Source organism: Doryrhamphus excisus, linkage group LG8 (assembly GCF_037039965.1).
Source record: "Doryrhamphus excisus strain RoL-2023G ecotype Guam linkage group LG8, RoL_Dexc_Guam_v1.1, whole genome shotgun sequence".
NCBI classification, from domain to species: Eukaryota; Metazoa; Chordata; class Actinopteri; order Syngnathiformes; family Syngnathidae; genus Doryrhamphus; species Doryrhamphus excisus.
This window is the reverse complement of record NC_136364.1, coordinates 3,873,566-3,890,229: the sequence shown is the minus strand read 5'-3', so window position 1 is coordinate 3,890,229 and position 16,664 is coordinate 3,873,566. Positions and strand designations below refer to the sequence as shown.

General features: G+C 44.0%; 2 protein-coding genes across 2 annotated transcripts; both read left to right on the top strand.

Moving 5' to 3' along the window:
* The first annotated feature begins 1,695 nt into the window (after window positions 1–1,695).
* Window positions 1,696–3,363, top strand: or95a1 (odorant receptor, family 95, subfamily A, member 1). Its single transcript, XM_078792651.1, has 3 exons — window positions 1,696–1,773; window positions 2,002–2,088; window positions 2,481–3,363. The coding sequence occupies exons 2-3, from the start codon at window positions 2,026–2,028 to the stop codon at window positions 2,946–2,948; spliced, it is 531 nt and encodes a 176-aa protein (XP_078648777.1). The 5' UTR covers window positions 1,696–1,773; window positions 2,002–2,025; the 3' UTR covers window positions 2,949–3,363.
* A 911-nt stretch (window positions 3,364–4,274) lies between these two features.
* Window positions 4,275–15,785, top strand: p4ha3 (prolyl 4-hydroxylase, alpha polypeptide III). The gene is made up of 13 exons (XM_058080270.2): window positions 4,275–4,573; window positions 5,265–5,419; window positions 5,505–5,728; window positions 8,541–8,690; window positions 8,755–8,806; window positions 8,870–9,027; window positions 9,150–9,314; window positions 11,526–11,590; window positions 13,125–13,284; window positions 13,362–13,424; window positions 13,835–13,903; window positions 14,577–14,673; window positions 15,056–15,785. The coding sequence occupies exons 1-13, from the start codon at window positions 4,290–4,292 to the stop codon at window positions 15,124–15,126; spliced, it is 1,713 nt and encodes a 570-aa protein (XP_057936253.2). The 5' UTR covers window positions 4,275–4,289; the 3' UTR covers window positions 15,127–15,785.
* The last annotated feature ends 879 nt before the right edge of the window (window positions 15,786–16,664 follow it).

Here is a 16,664-nt window from a genome sequence, read left to right as displayed (position 1 = left end):
GGGGAACCACAATTGGTTCCATTACTGGATGGAACGTCACACAACTTTCAGACAGTATGAATGTCTTCTCTCTGTAAATATGAGGTGTTCAAACTTCTCATACTAAACAAACTCAAAGGATGTGGGGGGGGCATTTTTAATGTTGTGAACATTTGACGACCCTGCACCACCTGAAGCTCCAGTGTTCCTTATCATGGTGGACCCCATTCCACTGTGCCGGGTAGAAAACATGTCAGGTGGATCTCCTTGTCATGCCAGTAACGTTGGAAGCCACCTGGACCACCAAGGTTACATTTTTTCTCATGAGAGAATGAAAGTTTTTTCCACCCTTCAATGTCCCATTTTGATGCGCCCTGGCAAAGTCTAAACAAGCAGTTTTGTGGCGTTGAAGGAGACGTCTTCGTTTTTTTTGTTTTTGAAACCCTTTTCCCACAGATACTGTCTGACAGTTATTGCACTGCAGTCGGCACCAGTAAGGGTCTTCATTTGGGTCCAGGACCGCCCTGTGTCTTGACGGACATCCACTCGGATCCTCCATAATGCTCAGGGTCTGGGCTGCATGGTGTGCGAGTGGTTAGCGTGCAGGCCACACAGCTAGGAGACCCGAGTTCCGGGTACTCCGGTTTCCTCCCCCATTCCAAAAACATGCTAGGTTAATTGGCCACTCCAAATTGTCCATGGGTATGAATGTGAGTGGGAATGCTTGTTTGTCTATTTGAGATGACACTCGTCTCATATTCATCTTTTCATGTCAAACCAAAAACAGCAAAAATAATTACATTTACCTCACTGTTCCAGTACTTCTAGAGGGATATGTACTCAAACAATTATCACAAATGGTGTCACAAAATTACAAGTATAAGTTTATTGGAGTCTGTTACTGACTAATGCTCCATTGACATTTATTAAAATTACATTTTAAAAAGTCACATTACATTTTTTTCATCGATGACATGGAACAAATTAATACAAACTTAATACATTGTTGTGAAAGTCTTTGGTTTTCTGGCATTATGTAAATGATAACTATGATGCTTTATGAAGAAAGCATCTCAAGGGCATTTGGACCAAAGTAATAGTCTAATAATAAGGCTGAGGACATCAGATGAAAGAGTAAACGCATCCTGGATCTGATTCTCACTGAGGACACGCCTCATGATGACAAGGTACGCTCTTCTGTTGTTTCTAATGTCAATAATTTTATATACAGTTTTTATTGTCATATGATGATTGTTAGAATAAAATGTAAATACAATTATTATAGGGGTTGTTTTCTATATGTGCCCTGCGACCAGTCCAGGGTGTACCCCGCCTCTCGCCTGAAGACAGCTGGGATAGGCTCCAGCACCGTCCCGACCCTCGTGAGGATAAGCGGTAGAAAATGAATGAATGAATTATTATAGTGTTAGTTACCACCCTTATATTTGTTTGCTTAGACAATAGAAAGAGAGTTTTGAGTGTTTTGAAGCAGGAACATTCTGTGACCCTGACCAGCTACTCCCAGCGCCACTGGTCTTGGAAGTGCCTGGCAGCGTCAGCAATGACCTTGAAGATGTCCCTGTTTATCATGCAAAAAATAGCCAAGATAAAATCACACGCACAAAAAGTAATTACTTTCTCTCTCACACACACATACACAACAAGTACAGCTTGTTCAACTTTTTGCTTCCCCCTCCCCTTAGAGTTGCACGACAATGTATTCGGGACCTCCTAAAGAAAATAAAAAGAGAGGAGCATGAATGGCATATTCAGAGTGGAGCGGCATGTCACTGGGTATGTTGTTTCATTCTCCCCGATGCGAGAAAATTTTGAATTTTGTTGTCTGTCTCCTCTGTAATGAAGTGTTTTTACAAGTGTCACAGGGGTTTGAACCTGACCATGATATAATCATAGAATTACTTTCATAGTAGCTATGTAAAACAAGTCTGGTTCATTGCAGTTGTATACATTTTCTTGAAAGATGAGCTAAATCAAGAAAAAGCTTATCCTCTTGTCTGACAGGTGGGCTCCCCTGCACCCACAACGATGCAGCCTCACGACCTTGCGTTCAACACCACATCCCCCAGAAACCTCTCGGTCATCATCAAAGTGTGTGCCGTCATCCCTTTCTTTTGCGTCTTCCTGTGCTGCATCGCCGTCATGCTACACATCTTCGCGTCCCACCGCCACTTCCTGCACACGTCCCGCTACATACTGTTCACCTGCATGCTCATCAATGACACCATGCAGCTGCTCTTCTCCGTGCTGCTCTTCCTCCTGGCCATGGGCTGCTTGTCTTCTGCATCCCCTTGCTGTTCATGTCCACCGCCACCTTTCAGAACACACCCCTGATCTTGGCCGCCATGTCTTTAGAGCGCTATATCGCCATTATCTATCCACTGCACCGCCCCATTTTGTGGCGCTCGGACCGGATCTGGGTAGTCATCCTGGTCCTGTGGATGATCAGCTGCATGTTCCTCATCATCATGTACTCCCTACAGGAGCCTGACACCAGCAAAGACATCCTCTCCACACCTTTTCTGTGCAAAGATTCCATCATCAACTCCTCCCCGATGCAGACCATCTTCAAGGCTGCCACCAACGTGCTCTTCTTTGCCTTGGTGGCTGTCGTCATCCTCTTCACCTACGTGCGTATCCTGCTGGAGACCAGGAAGCTGAGGCAGGACCGGGCCTCTGTGAACCGTGCCATGCACACCGTGATGCTGCATGTCTTCCAGCTGCTGCTCGGCATGCTGGCCTTCACGCACCCCATCACTGAGAGCCTCATCGTGCTGCACGCTAACTGGGCGAGACAGGACGTGGCCTTCTTCAACTACTTCTGCTTCATGCTCATCCCTCGCTTTCTCAGCCCGCTCATTTACGGTTTTCGTGATCAAAGCCTGAGAGGCTACGTCAAGAAGACCTTCCACAGCTGCTCTGGAAAGGTCAAGCCAAAGGTCAGCGCCTGAGACACTTCATTAGGTACACCCGCGCAATCTAATGAGATCCACCACAAGAGCTCAATATTAAATCCTGCCTTTATTGCTCATTCCATATTATTTTGGTTGTGAGGTCGTATGTACGCCAGTGCTGACCACACTATTGGTCCCTTGCTTGCATGTATCATGACTTATCAATTACAATGACAATCACTTATCACTTACAATGACAATGTTGTGTTCCATGAAAATGAATAAATGTCATCTAAGCCAACAGGTTAAAGCTACTTTTTGTAGCCACAAGCTCAGCATTTGTTATCGAGTTCTCTCTGTTAAAGATAAACTGGGCCCACACGTCAGTGACAATTACACAATTGTGAGAGTTCATGAAAGGTTAGTGCTCAGCCACTCATTTGGAATTATGTAAGTTATCAGGTGGGGAAAGTGTGTCATTTGGATGAATTTGATGTGAGATTTGCATCATGAAATCTACATTTTAATAAAACATTGATCCGTGAATATCATGATAATCATTTGTGGTGGGAATGACACACTTATGAATGAAATGACACTGAGGACTAATCCAGCTGTTTGAATGCTAACTACAACTGGGAGATCATACTTCTCTCCCTCATTTTCTCACAGCCGTCTTTATTCTTTCTCAAGCGGGCTTCTGTTAGCTTTCTTCAGCATATCAGACTCCCCTTTAGTCCCTTTAGTCCAAATGTAAAATACACTATACAAATACATATACAGTGCTAAAGACTTTTACAATATATATGGTCTTTTCGGCAATAAACACAGATGTAATAGCCACATAAAGTCATCAGCTTTTTCCCAAACCCAAACAAGTGGTTCTGACAGTTTTGGCCCAAGGGTCAAGAAGCGCAGTGCCCTTCCGCACCAGGGGGTGGCGCTTTGGTGAAGCCAATGTGTGTTTCAGTTGCTGTGTTCGTCCTCCTCCGCCGTGTGGAGGGCAGCGGAGACCTCTTGAAATAAATAAGCTCCACTAGAATTGGTTGGCATTACGGTTGGGAAGTGGTCGTGCAAATGTATGATGCGGTAAAGTCAAATCAATCAAAAGCCAGTTTGAGAGTACAGTACTGATGGTTTGCTGTGCGCGTGGGACCTTCACGGTCATATTGATGCAATACATCAGCCAGCAGGTGTCGCTGTGTGTCCAATGACACAAGATTTGTGTTTGCAATTCAATGAATGCATGGATTTTAATTTGCACTCGTTCATTTTATTTGATGTTATATAGACTTTAAATTCTCTCAAAATGTGATTATTTTTCTCACATTTTTTCATGCCCCCCCCCCCCCCGTTGGCATGTAGAATACGCGCCGCAGCAAGTGATGGTGCTGTTGTATGAATCCGAGGGAGGGTCGTGAGTGGAGTGGCGCTCAGCGCACTGAGGAGCACAAAGACCAAGATCTCCACAAGTCGTTTTTGGGTTTATTCGTGGGAATGAAGTGTCTTTCCTTCATTTGGGGGTCTCTCCTCTTGTCCTGCAGCGTAGTACCGATGTGCGTGGGTGAAATGTTCACGTCGCTGCTCGACGTGCGGCAGGCTATCAGCTTGGAGAGGAAGCTGATCGACGACCTGAGGACCTACATCGATCGTGAGTGGGAGAGGCTGGAAGGCGTCCGAAGGTGAGTCAAGTCAACATCGATTCCATATGCACCCATTTGCGGTTATGTTTTTGAACATGGTGTGCACCATTTGGAAACTGCTCAAGTACTTATGAATTTTAAAATATATAATTCAACAAATGTGTCTAATGCTCTACCAAAGTGACTCCATACTTGTGCTACTTGCATAACTTACAATAAAAACCCAATAGCATTGTTTTGTAGCTTATAGATAACATGTCATCCAGTTTACCAACTAAACAAATGACATATACATGCAAGAAAGTCTGAAATACAATATAAAAACCTTTACCACAAACTAATATATCAATAAATAATAAAAGTAGTAATAATAACTAGGTATGTCCGCTAATTATTGGCCCAGTATCATCAGTATCAGATTTTTCCCCGATCATGTAAACCAATATTTTTTTTTAAATGCTGTGTACAACACATATGTGTTCATTCCACCACAGAAGATAGGTCATGTTGCACATACCAGTATCAACTCTTATCACTTATCGGAAAGTGAGAGTTGGAAAATATTAGTTTCAAGCAAAAAGCCAATATTGGAGATCCCTATAATGGCGTAGCATTTTGTGAAAGTAGCGCCATCTGTAATAGCCATCAGGACGCCAGAAGACACCGCAGTTCCATTGTGTAGGTGTGCCTACGTAGTGTAGTATTCTTAATCATGTGTGTAATGCTGCAGGTTTTATTCCAAAGTGTCAGACCTTCACACAGACCTCTACAGACGACCCACAAAGGCCACGGCCAACCCTCTGGTGGCATTCACCCTCATCAAGCGTCTGCATTCAGAGTGGCTCAACCTGGTTTACAGCCCTGAAGCCTCAGAGAACGCAGAAGGTTGACACACACACAGATGACTCAACATCCCCCGCTTGGTTTCTTGCCCAACCCCCAGCCACTCCATCTCATGGCCCGTGTCCAGCCCTCAGGTCCAGTTACGAGCAAGAAGAGGCCAACTTGCCCAAACTGGAGGACCTGCGGGGGGCCGCCAGAGGCCTGATGAGGCTGCAGGATGTGTACTCTCTCCATGTGGCCGGCCTGGCTAGTGGGCGCTTCCAGAGAGTGGCGGACGGCAAACTGGTGGACATTTACGAACCTGCTGTGTCCGTGCCGCTATCTGGTGACGACTGCTTCTTGGTTGGAAAGGTAACATTCATACACATGACATTGTTACCTGTCATTCATTCATTTTCTACCACTTATCCTCACGAGGGTCGCAGGGGGTGCTGGAGCCTATCCCAGCTCCTAGGGCGAGAGGCGGGGTACACCCTGGACACCCTGGACCCTTACCTCTCTTATAAGTGTAAAAATTTGACACGCTATTGTATTTCCTGGCGGGAAGCAACCGGACCGTACCATTTATGATCCTGAGTGGGGAGAATGATTTGATTGTGAATCGAACTCCTAAACCAGAAGTGGATTCCACAATCTAAAGGAGATAAAGTTTTAACTTGAAAAATAAGCAAATACATCAAATACTATAACAGCAGTATAAAAATCCTCAAGATTTGTTTGTGTGTTAGTTTGCATGGCGTAAAGCAACTGGACTGTACCATTCATGAATATGAGTCAACATTTTATTTGGAATCAAACCAAAACTAACTCACTAAATAACTGAAAACAGAGTGAGGAAAATAGTTGTACAAAGTGTAGTTCTACAATAAACATCTAACTTCACTTCACACCACACTGCCTGGTCTCATGGATGATGAACGTGGCTGGAGAATTCGCCTTATCCTCAGACGGTTAATGGCAGCGACTCCAAGACAACTGGATTCCAAAGTTTGTGGTGGTTGGAATACAAAGCTTCAGCGCGGGAGCCGAAGAAGAATGTTATTTCACGTGAGGATGAGTCCTAAGTAGGAGAAGCACGGAGCCACAATACCACAGTGGAGATGTGTCAGGGCAGGGAGACGAGTGGAAAAGACATTATCTCATGCTGCAACCAGTGTAAGGGCAAAGAGGCCAAGTGCACACGTACATGCTCGCACCCTGGGGGGTTGTCAGTCAAACGGCTGCCTGCACATACCTTTTTACACAGTTGCGTATCTGCTCTTTAGAAGCCTTAACACAGCCCTGCGGTTACTTGATAACTCTTTCAATCCATTAGTGATGCACAAAAGGGAAATCACAGAATGCTGACGTGTGTCAACAACCTGGACTGACTATACAGACTAATGCATCCCAGAATACCATCGCCATTTCCCCCAAGGTTGTGAAAAGCATGACGCCACAGCAATGTTAATAAGTAATAATAATAATAATACATTTTATTTGTATAGCACTTTTCAAAATACTCAAAGACACTTTACAGAAGAATGGAGTTGAATAAAGCAAGTAAACAGAGTAGAAGACACACCAAAATACAACATTCATTGGTTAATACACAGTTAAAAGATGAGTAAAAGCGGGGCGGGGCAGCGGAGTTCTGAATATATTGTAGTTTGTTGAGGGTTTTGGACGGTGTACAGTACGAATACTGTTGCAGTAGTCCATTCTAGTTGTGATGAATGCATGGATCAGAGAATGTAAGTGATGGACGGAGTCGGGCTATGTTTTTAAGATGGAAAAATGCAGTCCGGGTTAACTGTTTGATGTGGGGTTCATATGAAAGGGTGGGGTCCAGGAGGATACCAAGGTTGTGGATGAGCGGGGATGGAGTGAGGGTGGCGCTGTCAAATTGAAGATAGAAGTTATGGGTGGGTGTTGTGATGTTTTTGGGACCGATAATGATATCTGTTTTGTCACTATTATGTTTAAGAAAATATTGTTCCATCCAGGTTTTGATATCAGTTAAGCAGTTGGTGAGGGTGGAGTGGATATTGGAGGTGATGGAGGTGGTAGAAATGTATAGTTGAATATCATCGGCGTAGCTGTGGAAACTGAGGCCATGTCGACGGATGATATTGCCAAGTGGAGAGATGTAGAGGATGAAGAGAAGAGGACCAAGCACCGAACCTTGGGGAACACCTTGAGGTAAAGGGGCTATGGAGGAGGAGCAGCTATTTATGTACACGAACTGTTGACGATTGGTGAGGTATGATTGGAACCAGGACAGAGCAGAATCAGTGATATTGAGGCTGGTTTTGAGGCGGGACAGGAGGATAGAGTGGCTAATGGTGTCAAAGGCTGCGGTGAGGTCTAGGAGAATGAGGATGGTAAGATGGCCGGAATCGGAGGAGAGAAGAAGATCATTGGTGATTTTAAGAAGAGCTGTTTCAGTGCTGTGTTTGGGACGGAAACCGGATTCAAACAGGCAGTTGGAGTTGAGGTGAGTTTGAAGTTGAGCAGCTATGACACGTTCAAGGATTTTGGACAGAAAGGGGAGGTTGGATATGGGACGGAAATTGGAGAGGTTATTGGGATCAAGACCAGACTTTTTGAGTGTGGGGGTGATTGCCACCAGCTTGAGAGATGGATCCAGTGATAAGGGAGGAGTTAATGAGTGCTACATTTTAGTGCGTGGGTCTCCATAGAGCGGCCCTGGGGGCAATGTGCGACCGTCAATTCAATTTTGTTTTTGAGAAATTTTTAAGTCATTTCCCCAACACTGGCATTTGTAATGAATACATGTTATTATTAGAATATGCAGTGGGCCATTACACTTTTTTATGATTTACAAAATGAATACCATAAAAATGTCCAAGTAGCACCCCCCTGTATGCTTGAATTTTTCTGTATATTTTGGTATTATTTGTGTTTGGGTCGTAATCTTCAAAGTGATGAAAGAAAGTTATGCCAACATTTTTGGAGCACAGTGCCCCAAAAGTCCAAACTGCCATCATTTTTTGGCATCAGCTAATCCTACAAGATGTCAGCTGATCGACTCCAAGTGTGCTTGGCTTTTTCTGACTTTTGTAGTTTTGTTGTTGTTGTTATGACACCACCACAGAAAGGTTGGAAAAGTGTGATGATAACCATAAAAGCATTTAATGCTAACATATGTGTCTTGACACAGGTGGCCTATGAACAGGAGGACTACTACCACTCGGTTCCGTGGCTGGAGGAGTCGGTGCAGCTATTCAGAGGCGTGGGCGGAGAGTGGAGCCCCGAGAACGAGGGCACGCTGGAAGACGCTCTGGACCACCTGGCCTTCTCTCACTTTAAAGTAAGCCGGGACACCCGTTTTACAAACTGCACGACTGTCCTCTGAGTGTCTTTCATTGCTCCAGACTGGAAACATCTCCCACGCTCTCAGCCTGTCTCAGGAGTTATTGCATCATGGTAATTAACTTTCACAATCATCACATAGTCACCATTTAGTCATCACAACTTTTCACATTTCAGACCCGATGAATGGAAGGGTATTGGAAAATGTGGAGAAATACGAGAGGCTACTGGTAGCGAGGCCACCCGTGTCGCTCCGTGGTCTGACTAGACCCACGTCCAAATATTTAAGGACCAGGGACGCTTATGAGAGACTGTGCCAGATCCAAGGCTCTCAGGTGAGCTTTAGCAACCGCTCAAGCGATCACCTACTGGGACTCAACCCTTCAAATGATGCTATATGTATTAGAAATAATCTGTTGTGGGAGCAAATTGTTGCCATAATGAAATGATTTATTAGCCAAACCACAGACTGTTCTGCGACTACTTCACCAACGGGAGCCCGGCGTTGATGCTGATGCCGGTAAGACGTGAAGTCCTAAGCCTGCGGCCGCGCCTGGTCCTGTACCACGACTTCATCACAGACACTGAGTCTGAGGACATCAAGAAGCTCGCCCAGCAGGGAGTAAGTAACTTTTTTATTATTCATGTGGTGTGTATGTGGTATTTATGTGGTATTTACGGTGTTTCTATGCACCTACGGTGTTTCTATACACCTTGTTTCCACCACACAGTACTGTATTGTTCAGTTCAATATGGTATTTAATCGTAATTGATATGGCAACATTTATGGATACAAACTGTGCAGAGTTCCTACATTGACTCAACTGTAGTTGACCTTTGACAGTACCCGCTTTTTGCTAGGCAGAATTGATAGAGCACATGATTCAATGACCCCATTGCCCAATTAAAATCTATTTTTCAATCTAAAACTATTAAGTTTTTCTTAACACATCTAAATGTCAGAGTTGTATCACTGCTGGGTATAAAATATGAACACATGGGGCTCTAATTTCATAGCGCAGGACAAGGTGGCGCAGGGTGGCGCACCCTACGCAGTGCTCATTTGGGCCAGCGCACCATTGTGCGCAGCCAATTTGGTTGCCTGGCTCCAGGGGAGGGGCCCACATGTGTTTAATGTAACTGTCAGGAACTGATGACGTGTCCCACGAGGTGGTGTACGTGGTACGCGCATGGTGGTGTGCCTCCCTGCGCCTTTAAAGGCAGGCGTTCATTTGATTGGCTAAGATTACACTCGGCTGTGTTAAACCCTCTCACGCTTTCGCTCCTCCCTCTTTGGCACTTGCGCTGGTGGGAGGGTGCGTCGCGATGCGATGCGCCAGACTGCGCTGTTCACGAAAATTTCAAAGTGCACTGACCACACCCCGTTGGGGCTGGTCTATGAAAATAGACCCCGCCCGTATAGTATTGGAATAACTAGCACAGTGGGAATGGTTGTTTGTCTATATGTGACTTGTGATTGGCTGGCCGCCAGTCCAGGGTGTACCCCGCCTCTTGCCCGAAGACAGCTGGGATAGGCTCCAGCATACCCCCAGAACCCCAAAGAGGATCAGTGGCATAGAAAATGGATGGATTGATTTGTTTGTAATGCTGTGGCCATGGGAACTCCATCTGAATATTTCACCCAGCACGTATGCGAACCAGTAGGTGCCAAGTGATGGTTCACATTGCAGCATACGATGCGTCCAGAGGCCACGTCGAGTATGTCTTGACTCAAGTCGAGCAGGAAAACAGAAAAGGGAAAAAAGCTGTCGTCCGTCATGACTCTTAAGGTTTTCCAGCTGGAATCTACCATCTGCTTTGTCGCCTTTCCTTGAAAAGTCTAAACAGATTTGGCACATGCTGTGACTTGGAATATGACTCCATCCAGAACTTGATTTCCTTCAGTTGTGCACGCAAACACATCTAAGCATAATTTGATGGTTTTGGTCCTTTTCTGCAGCATCTGTGAGACACAGAAGACCCATTTCATCCATGTACTACACCCCATAGCATGACTGTTCAACTTATGGATGACTTTATGACTATATTTATTAGGGATGTCCAAATTTTGAGGAAGCTTTTTCTCTGATGAGAGCGAGCATTCTATTTGTTTGTTCCAGTTATGTGGATGTTTACAGTCGACTGTATGTTTTACTTACTGATCCGTGTTTATGAGTCTCTTGGCTTCAAAGTATAGCCTGAAAGATCCTCCTACCGGGACCACCGTGCAGGCTGGAGGAATACAGAATTTTTGGCTGGACAACACAAATGATTCTCCTGGGTTCTGCTGGCACACGCCTCTTCATCTATACGCCGTTTGTTTAACCACACTGAAGCTGCCCCGGTTCATTTATGCAGGGGCAGCTCGGCTATCACAGTTGGGTTCCTATATTGCTGTGGGTTGTGGCATTGCTGAGTGGGTTTTCCAAGCGTTACTTTTTTTCCACATGTGTGTGTGTGGGGGGGTTATTGAAAACATGGAGAGCTAATAAGTTTGTGCAAATGTTTGCATCACTTTTATTATCTGCTAATTGCCAGCCTATTAGACGATGACACTTTCAATTGATGACAGATGAATCTCAAACCAAACCAGAACATCTGGAGCCTTTTGGCCGCTCTCAGAAGCTGCAGCTTAATGTATATTTTTAAACATTAATTATCATAAATTTCACATGTGGCAGCTTTGGGAAAGTGTTTTCCGTGCCAATGTCTGACGCCATGTGGGTTTTCTGCCGACTGCTGTCTCATCATGTGTTGATCCGTGCCCGCCAGCCATCTCAAGTCGAATATGTTTCTGTTTTATTTTCAATTGTTTTGCTATATTGCTGTCAAGTTGAGGAGATCCGTCGTGGCAGCTGGAGAGAAACAAGCGACGGCAGACTATCGCATCAGCAAGAGGTATGTGTTTTTTATTATGTGTTTGTTAGGGGAACTTCACAATCAAGTAATTAGTTCAGTCCTTTCATTTGTATTTTTACATATTATTTTACATATTATTGTTAATGGATTATTTTATTAATTGATGATCAAAGCTCACCCTTGGCCATCTCTGTGTGGAGTTTGCATGTTCTCCCCGTGCATGCGTGGGTTTTCTCCGGGTACTCCGGTTTCCTCCCACATTCCAAAAACATGCTAGGTTAATTGGCGACTCCAAATTGTCCATAGGTATGAATGTGAGTGTGAATGGTTGTTTGTCTATATGTGCCCTGTGGTTGGCTGGCGACCAGTCCAGGGTGTACCCCGCCTCTCGCCCGAAGACAGCTGGGATAGGCTCCAGCACCCCCGCGACCCTCGTGAGGAAAAAGTGGAAGAAAATGAATGAATGAATGTTAATGGATTATTTTATTAATTGATGATCAAAGCTCACCCTCGGCCATCTCTGTGTGGAGTTTGCATGTTCTCCCCGTGCATGCGTGGGTTTTCTCCGGGTACTCCGGTTTCCTCCCTCATTCCAAAAACATGCTAGGTTAATTGGCGACTCCAAATTGTCCATAGGTATGAATGTGAGTGTGAATGGTTGTTTGTCTATATGTGCCCTGTGATTGGCTGGTGACCAGTCCAGGGTGTACCCCGCCTCTCGCCCGCTGGGATAGGCTCCAGCACACCCCGCGACCCTCGTGAGGAAAAAGCGGTAGAAAATGAATGAATGAATGATCAAAGCTAATGGTTGAAATACAGCAAATAATGGAGACACTCACAAAAATGCCACATCCACTTTTGTTGTCACTCATCATGACAAACATGCTCTACAGATATGCTGTGTCATTATACTGTATGTGATTTGCTTGATTATTATTTGGAAATGATTACAGGCTCATGGCGCAGGGTTTCCTGCTGAAAAAAGCAACCTATTTTCAGAAGGAAAATTAATGAATGGGCAGAAATCCATGAATACAGCTTTCCCTTGTTTACGGCCATTAATTGGTTCCACATACAACCGTGATGAAGTAGGATTTAATATTATTAGCAAGCTTGCTAACTAGTTAGCCTCCAATTAATCGAGAGGTAAAAACGGAGTGGGGAAGAAAACTTACCACTTCCACACAGAATGGGAGGAACACTTCTTTTGACCTGATCATGTGGGACACGCCATGGGTGACTCCATACTGGCTGACGGATGTGTCAATAATGCAACATTACTGATGCCTAGTGGCCAGAATACTGCATATAACTTTGTTTGTCAATATTTTTGGACTAACAGTACGTCATAGTCAACCATGAAATGGTGATCATTTATTGATTGATTAATTCATTTTTGAAAAACCGTTATAGAGCGAGGGAGTGATAAACTAGTAGCGGCTGAGTCAACAGCACCTCTGCTGGTTGCAGCCAAGTAGTTCACCCCAATTGCTTATGGGCCCAATTAATCAGCAAAGAATGAAACATCATGCCAACAGATCTACATGGGTTTCTTAATTCTTATGGTTTCCAGCGCATGGCTGAAGGGCTCGGCACACTCCATTGTTGGGAAGCTGGACCGCAGGATCTCGGTGCTTACGGGTCTAAACGTGACGCACCCATTTGGCGAGCACCTCCAAGTAGTGAATTATGGCATCGGTGGTCATTATGAACCGCACTTTGACCACGCCACAGTAAGTTACGCTAATTGACTTGACTTATGAGGACCCACTCCAATGATGATCTTCATGTTGAATGCTTCCGCAAACAGTCCCCCTCAAGTCCTGTGTTTGGGCTGAATACTGGAAACCGGGTGGCCACCTTCATGTTGTATGTAAGTATATGTGTGGTGATGAACTTGATGAGTCACGTTATAATATTCTATGTTCATTTTCACTTTGTTATGTCAGCAGAGACAGCACCTCGCCATATATGCTTTGTGTATTGTCACACGGTCTCTTTCACATTCTATATTAGAAAGAAAAAGAGATCATACTTTGGCCGTGAGAGCTGCTGAACTTTGGAACAACTTCCCATATGAGCTCATGCACAGCCATGTTTTAAGATTTATTTCCTCTTTCCTGCAGCCTAGCATTGCTTCCAACCTCCAATTAGGACTTCTTAAAACTTCTTTTGTGCCTAGTAACAGTTTTGAAAAGCCTTAATTTCTCCACAGCATGTCAAAGCAGAGGGTGTATTATGAAAACATGAGATCGTCTTATGTGTTGGTGTTTGGATCCACAGCTCAGTTCTGTCGAGGCTGGTGGAGCCACAGCCTTCATCTACGCCAACGTCAGCGTTCCTGTTGTGAAGGTAGTAGCATTTGTGTATTTACTTACAATTGGTTTCTTTTTAATCCCTTAGTAAATGTATTTTTTTAAAAGAGCACACAAACTATACAGTGCTACATAATTACCTCTAAAATACCCAACCATTCATTTTCTATGCCGCTTATCCTCACAACGGTCGCAGGTATGCTGGAGCCTATCCCAGCTGTCTTTGTCTGAGAGGCTGGATTAGTCGCCAGCCAATCACAGGGCACATATAGACAAACAACCATTCCCACCCACATTCATACCTATGGACAACTTGGAGTGGCCAATTAACCTAGCATGTTTTTGGAATGGGGGAGGAAAGCGGAGAAAACACCTCTAAAATAGTAACAATTCATTTGACTTTTGTGTACAGTGTCTATTTTCTACACTTCCCAAGTTAATTTCCAGGCAGATAATGCACAACCCAATGAAGAAAAGAAAACATAAGCATAAGACAGACCATCTCACCATGCTGATTCCATGCAACTTGGACAGGAGAGGATCAGGTTTTAGGGATTAGGAGAGAGTTAGTGGTTCATAGAAAATCATCATGCAACTTGGAAAGAAAAAAAAAATCCACTTCAATTCCAGCATCTCCTATTACTGAAGGAGCATAACTTTTGAGTCAATATTAGCACTAAATTGACAGGTTTTATTTCAACCAACCACAGAACTCTGCCATCTTTTGGTGGAATCTGCATAGAAACGGAGGAGGAGACGATGACACTCTGCACGCCGGCTGTCCTGTGCTTATTGGAGACAAATGGGGTAAGACACAATAGAAAGCACACCACGATTAGTGAGGTCCCCTCTTGCATGTGGAGCCTTTTTTGTTATATAGGAGCCATTGCACATCTGTATTTTATTAAAAGTTCAGTTCAGTCACCGAATCCGTCAGGATGTTAACCTTGTGCTTCTGTTCGACACTGAGCATAAAGAAGACATGTTTTAAGGGACAACAGGGTGGGGGTGAAAAATAGACATTTTTATGGGTCTACTGTGCTATAAGACCTGGGAGGACAAGCTGATATGGGCAGCTACTGGCCTGGCAGTCCATTTCATGTGAAGACATAACATTGTTGTGGAAACATATCCATGAAGAAGCAACAAACCCAACAGCTGTAGCGTCTTTCCAACATGTTTGTTCCAGTGGCAAACAAATGGATCCACGAGCATGGCCAAGAGTTCCGACACGCCTGCAGCCTGAATCCGGAAGAGTGAGATGGGTGGACTGTTTTTCAGCTTCTGCAATCGCGCCAAGCAGCTAAAGTGAATTGCACAAACCTGAGCTGAAGTTACAAAGACGCTTTTGCGATGAGTCTCCAGAGGCAAAGCCAGCTGTACTGGCCAGGTCCCGCAGATGGACATGACTGAGAGCACTGCTGGATTCCCTTCATGGTCTCTAGCTCCAAACAAGCTTGTTTGGGTGGAAATCAAACATCCAATAGGCAGCGGTGTCTCTTCAACTGGACCAATGAACTCAGCACCGCCAAGCTATGTGAAATTGGGAAGTGTGTGAATTGTGATACAGCCAAGGTGAAAATCGCTTGGCGTGTGTGGCCACATTGTAATGCACATTGCTGCCACCTACATGACTGGAGTGGAATGTGTTGCATATTTTTTCAATCGAGAGTAGTCCAGTCATTTACCAGTTGCCCTTTTGTGTGTTAGTTATTTAGGTATCTTATTATTTACTTTGTTAAATTAGTGAAACGTGTTAAATTGTGTTTAAAAAGGTTGATTAAAATAAACAGCACTGTCCCCCCCAGCCTTTTGATTCAAATGAACAAATGATTTGGTCCCGAGGCGGCGGCCGAGTGTTTCATTTTATGTGTCAGCCTCAAGTTGTTTTAATGACGCCTACTTCGAGTCTGAACTCACGCCACCAATTCTACCTACATCTATGGCTAAAATACCTCCAAACTGCAGTGAGGTGGGAGCCAGACTCTCCAAGGCACACAGGGGCCCATGAGCGTATGCAGTATGTGTGTGTGTTCTTGATGCACCGTGCTGCTTCAATGACAGGACTGTGAGAGTAAAAATGAAGGGGGCGCTCCTCTTGCCATAGCAAAGTCATGTGACAGTTCCGAGTGTACTCAAGCACACGCGCTTTCCATAATGGTACATATTAAATCCATATGGTTCCCTCGGAAGCAGTGGTGGCTGCATCTCTTTCTGCTTTAAATACAAATTAACTTTAATTAACTTTATTATTATTACATTTTTTATTTCCTTATTGAAAATCGTATGTGAAATAAAATATATGAATATATGATTAAAACTAATATTGTAATCAGTTTTATACCAAAAAAATGTTATTATAATATGCATTTTAGTTTAAAAAAAAACAAAGTACCCTTATCATGTATCTCCTTTTTTCTTTTATCTTAAATCATTAAATAATAATTGGACTTGCCATAAGTATTAAATACTCTGATGTCATATTGTTACATTCATATACAGGTAAATAAAAGTAACCTTATCTGATCTCTTCTATCTTCCTACACCAAACCAGATTTTCAATCCTTCTCTTGGACTTTTAAACTCTCCTGCCACCTTGATGACCTCGTCCCCATGGTAACCAAACAAACAGGCCTGCAGTGAGATCTGTTGCCAAGCAAGAGAGACATTTCACTGGGCTGTCCAAAGACTGCCTTAAACACATGACACACTGACCTTTACAAGTGGACTATGTTCTTTTCATGATTCGAGTGACGACTATTTCTTTGGTTTCTGTAATAATGTTGTTTTTTTTCTTC